Source organism: Otolemur garnettii, unplaced genomic scaffold (assembly GCF_000181295.1).
Source record: "Otolemur garnettii isolate 467f Iridium unplaced genomic scaffold, OtoGar3 scaffold00033, whole genome shotgun sequence".
Taxonomy (NCBI): domain Eukaryota; kingdom Metazoa; phylum Chordata; class Mammalia; order Primates; family Galagidae; genus Otolemur; species Otolemur garnettii.
The window spans coordinates 16,839,555-16,844,517 of record NW_003852428.1 but is presented as its reverse complement, the minus strand read 5'-3'; the positions used below and the strand labels follow the sequence as shown (position 1 = coordinate 16,844,517).

The following is a 4,963-nucleotide window of genomic DNA, read 5'->3' as shown; positions in this document are numbered from 1 at the left end:
TTTTTTGGTTGCAGCTGTCATTGTTGTTTGGCGGGCCTGGGCTGGATTCGAACCTGCCACCTTAGGTGTATGTGGCTGGCGCCTTAGCCACTTTGAGCCACAGGCACCAAGCCCATTCTTCCTATTTTTGATAGAGATGACTGGTCTCAAACTCCTGAGCTCAGGGATCCACTCACCTCAGAATGCTAGGATTATAGGCCTGAGCCACTGCGCCAGGCCTGGGGCCTCCTTTTGGGATCATCACCTGGAGGAAAGGAGTAATGGAAGCAGAATTAGGCCCAGTGAGAAGCTAAGAGGCAGCACAGTCTCAGCAAAGGCCTCAGCCGGGCCCACAGGGTTCTCCAGAGCTGGACGCTCTGTAAGCATTGTCCTGAGTTAGGAGAAGGGGCTGGCTCTTTGTGGTCACCTGTTAGTCATTGGGTGAGGGCAGCTTTCAAAGGAGGGATGGCCCAGGGCAAGGTGTGGCCTGAGAAGCTGAGGTGATTCCTCAGCTAGCCCTGAGCTGGATGGACAGCACTGCACAGCCTTGGCTGAAGCCGTCCTGGGCGTGTGTCCCAGTCTGCTGTGTGATGAGGCACCGGTCCAAAGCCCTTGCCCCAGCTTTCCTATAGAGGTGTCCAGCCTGCAGCCTCCGGACCCATGCAGGTTACATAAGGGCTGCTTTGCTTATCATGGTGTCAGACACCGTGAAAGTTTGCACGGACCTTTTGGTTTTGCTCATCAGCTCTCATTAGTGTTTGTGTAGTTAATGTGTGGGCCAGGACAGCTCATTCTTTCACTGTGTAGCAGAGGGGGAAAAAGATCGATGCCTCTGCCACTTAATCCAAAATTAATTTCCTAGAAAACACTCTTTTCTATTTTTAAACTTTAAATATCAAGGGAGAAAAGGAGTATAGGGTGCTACAAAAAATTGGGTTTCTTTTGCAGTTTCTAAGACTTGTACTGTCTAGTATCAGAGCCTCTAGCCACTTGTAGCCACTTGCATTAAATTGATGAGCATTGGTTGAGATTAAGAATTCAGCTCTCAGTCACACTGGCCATGTCACAGTGCTCTGCGGTCACATAAACAGTGTGGCCCAAGCTCAGACATGTGTCACTTCCTTTAGGATCCCCTGCCTGAAGTATTTGCAGGGATACTCTATGTCTTTATGCAGTTTAGGAGGAAGAAACTAGACTTTCCTAGGAAAGTGTTTGTATTTGCTATTTTTCTACGTATATTTCTATTCTAGTGTCTAGTTTGGAACAGAGACACGTGTCTCCCTGAAAAGTGAGCTGCACGTCTCTCTACCCGGTTACCTGAGAAGGGACACTGAGTAGACCCTGCACGTCTGCACAGGCAGGAAGGGGAGAAGTGGGGCAGCTGAAACCCGCACTTGGTTATGTTTTGTCTCATTTGTTTCTCAAGGAGGAAAGCCGAGCACCTGTGACGTCAGGGGATCCAGTTTTTCAAGTTCCAGTTTCAAAGGCCGTTCAGCTTACTACAAATGATGCCTTAAAAACCACTCTGCTGGTAGAATTGGACGTTTCAGTAAGTGGCAAGATTTATTTCTTAGCAGGGTTATATTGTCAAAACACGCGGAGACTCATGGGGGTCTTGGTAATATGTGCTCAGGAAGAACGCGAGGTCTCTGACGAGACCCCTGGCCATTTTGTTCCTGACCCACCATTTCTTCTTTCCACTTCAGGGAAGGGCTAAGATGGCTGGAGATGATTGAGCCTGAGAGGATAGAGTTGCTGCCTTCCTCATTAAGCCAGGAAAGATTAATGGAATCAGAGCAGCATTTTACATAGAAGAAGAGGTCCAGGAAAGGAAGCTTCACCAAGGTCAGCCAGCTAGTTAGAAATCGAGCTAGACGGTTTGTCATGTAAGGGTGAATTTCTCCACACGATGGTGCTGATTTTCTTGAGAATCAGTGTCTGGAAAAACTTTAGGCTGTCCAGAAAAATGATTGTAGTTGTCCCTCAGTATCTCCAGGAGATTGGTTCCATAACCCCCTTCAGATAGCAAAGTCCTTGGAGGCTCCAGTCTCTTACATAAATGATGTAGCATCGGCACACAGCCCATCCATACCTCCTGTCTACTGGAGATTACTCTGTGCTCATACTGCTTACTGCCTCGTGAATGCTATGGACACAGTTACTATACTGTATTTTACAATTGGTATTTTTATTCTGGCGTTGCTGTTATTTATTTGGACTATTTCTAATCCAGGGTTGGTGGGACCTGAGATGTGGAGCCTGTGGATGTGGAGGGCCAACTGTATAAAGAAATATTTGCCCGCAGTCTCAGGGTGGTTTCACTCTGTCTGAGATGTGCCTCTGTGAGCCCGCGCTCAACCTCTGGCCCCTCCCAGAATCTGTTGACCTCAGGTTAAGAAACTGATTGATAATCCTAAGACAAGGACTCCAAAGGCAATTACCCCAACCCTTTATTTTCATGAGGGTTCTAGGAAGTAAAGTGGGGTGTGTTTTCAGAAAAGGAAGGCCACCTCAAGGCTGTCTACAGATTTAGTTGAACTTCTTATTAGAAAAAGGAAATACGACAGGTATCAGCACTAGATGATAAGTATTAACACTGTGCATACCAAAATATTTTTCATTCTGATAGTCTGTGTTTCTGTCCTGAGTAGGCAAGGGTTGGCCAGTGCTGAATCAGTGCCTCCCTGGCCAGTGAGAGACGTGAGCCTGTGTCGTGGTGAGAGACCAAATGTTTGGAACCCCAGTCTGTATTCTCTGTTGCTCTGGGGTGTTGGACGCAGTGGGCTTCGTACACAGTAAATAGACTTGATTTGGGGAGTAACTTCTTTTCCAGGCCATGTTTGCTCATGACCAGTAATAATCTAGAAAGTGTAATTTTTTATACTGTTGGAGGAAATTGTAAGGTATCTTTTCCTATCTCTTTGTCTCCCTAAAGGAAAAGAGTAAAGTAAAGAAGGTGAAATTAAAAACCAATGTAGAGGCCCTTAATTCATTTCTTTTGGCTGTATTGGGTATTTTCATGTGTGTATGTGTGGACGCATGTGTGTTTTTATAAGAGAGGGATTTTTATGTAGATTATTAAAACTATGATGCCTTACTCTGTAGAAAATGAGAAAGGTCTGATTTCCCTTTTCTAAATATGCAATGATAAAAGGCAAAACACTGGGTGATACCCAATTTCTTTTTTAAAGTAACCGCTAATAAAAGGATTATGGTTATGTGGACTTTTATTTGTTGTTTGCAGTTTTCTCTCTCAGCTCATATATTAAAATGGTCATATAATGAAAACTGTTTTTGTTGTCTTACAATTTGAAGTTTGTTAACTCACAGTTTTGTTTTTTTTTTTAATTTCATTCTGGTTCTTTCCTAGAAAACAGATTTTTCCTACCAGCCTGGAGATGCCTTCAATGTGATCTGCCCTAACAGTGATTCTGAGGTTCAGAGCCTGCTGCACAGACTGCAGCTTGCAGACAGAAGAGAGAGCCGTGTCCTCCTGAGGATGAAGGCGGACACGAGGAAGCAAGGTACAGCCTGGCTGTTGGGGTGTCCTGCGCCGGGGGGGGGGGGGGGTACGGCCACCGTTCTTGCTTTTTGTTCCTTAATTTTGGATAATTTTCCTCCTTTTGTTTGGCCTACCTTGAATTTGTGCTCTTTTTGGTGAGGTGGGGTTTTCTAGTATATTCATTTTGGTGAAATTTTTGGCTAACTCAGTATTGCCAGGGAACATTTTGCAGTTGGGTGGTACGTAACATGAAGCATCGCAGTATTGGCTTCAGAGAGTGCAGAACGTGTTATTCCTCGTTTTCTATGTCATGGACTTCTTTCTTGTTTTTACCTGAAAAGGAGCGGTCTTGCCCCGGCATATACCTGAGGGATGTTCTCTCCAGTTCATTTTTACTTGGTGTCTTGAAATACGAGCGATTCCTAAAAAGGTATTTTTCTGTCTTTTGGGGAGTAATAACTATTTTAGATTATGCTTAGCTCTGTTTAGGATTTCTTAAATAGACCTGGTATCTGCCCTTTGAAGGCTTGAAAAAATATCTTCACAGTATGTTTTAAAATTTAGTTCCCAAGGGTGTGTGCTGTCTTTATAATTGCCAAAGACAAATATTTTTATGTTGTTTTGCATTTTTTGTTGAAAGGAGGTTTTTAAAATGGGGTGTCTCCTAGTCTTCTCTTTGCTGGGCATTAACCTCATACAGCCCATTAAACAGTGTGGAGGTGTCTGGGGTCCACCTGTGTTACCGGCTACACGCTCTACTTTAACTGGTGACCGGAAGCTTCTGAGAGTTCAGGATCCCCCTCCCACACCACTTGCCGCTTCCAACAGTTGTTAGATCTGCTTTGTGTAATTCTGCATGACTGTTAGTTACTGAAACAGAAGTATTCAGGAAAAATTGAAGGGTTTTGGTGGGTTATATTGATGTTTAGATGAATTTGGAGATGGAACAATCCACTGGATGTCAATGTTATACCAGGACCTGGTTAAAATAATGTTAATACTTATAACTGATTTTTTATCCCCAGTTTCCTGAAGTAGATATTAGTGGATAACTTTTTCCGTGCTGTGCCTTGGCAAACTTGTCTTGTCAGTGAGCATAAAGAGTAATTAGACCACCCTCTCCCCAGGGTATTTTTTTCCTGTTTTATTAATGTGTTTATTGCATTTCTAGTCTGTGGGAAGCAAACCACTTCAGAGACAGGCTCGACCCTAGATAAAACTTCAGTACATTCAGAATTAAGTAACATTATATAATTAGAAGTTCTTGATTCAAATTCATAAAATTCACAACTTTGTGAGTAGTTTACCATTTTCTAAATTTTTGCCAAGTATATACATAAATTTATTTTTCCTACTATAAAAATAATACACTAATTGAAAAATATTCTCTGTAGAGAAATAAGTAACCAGTAAAAGCAAAGTCATATCATTATTAAACCCTCACCGTTCACACTTGAATTCGTGTTTTGCCAAGAGAAGATG

General features: G+C 43.1%; 1 protein-coding gene across 2 annotated transcripts in view; it reads left to right on the top strand.

Annotated features, from left to right (window-relative positions):
• Positions 1 to 4,963, top strand: part of MTRR (5-methyltetrahydrofolate-homocysteine methyltransferase reductase) — a 30,152-nt gene that overhangs the window by 15,262 nt on the left and 9,927 nt on the right. For both annotated transcript variants that reach the window (XM_023513083.1, XM_023513082.1), the window contains 3 exons: positions 1,406 to 1,528; positions 3,350 to 3,503; positions 3,823 to 3,911. In XM_023513083.1, coding sequence (XP_023368851.1) covers positions 1,406 to 1,528; positions 3,350 to 3,503; positions 3,823 to 3,911 — 366 coding nt within the window. The remainder of the gene's footprint in view (positions 1 to 1,405; positions 1,529 to 3,349; positions 3,504 to 3,822; positions 3,912 to 4,963) is intronic.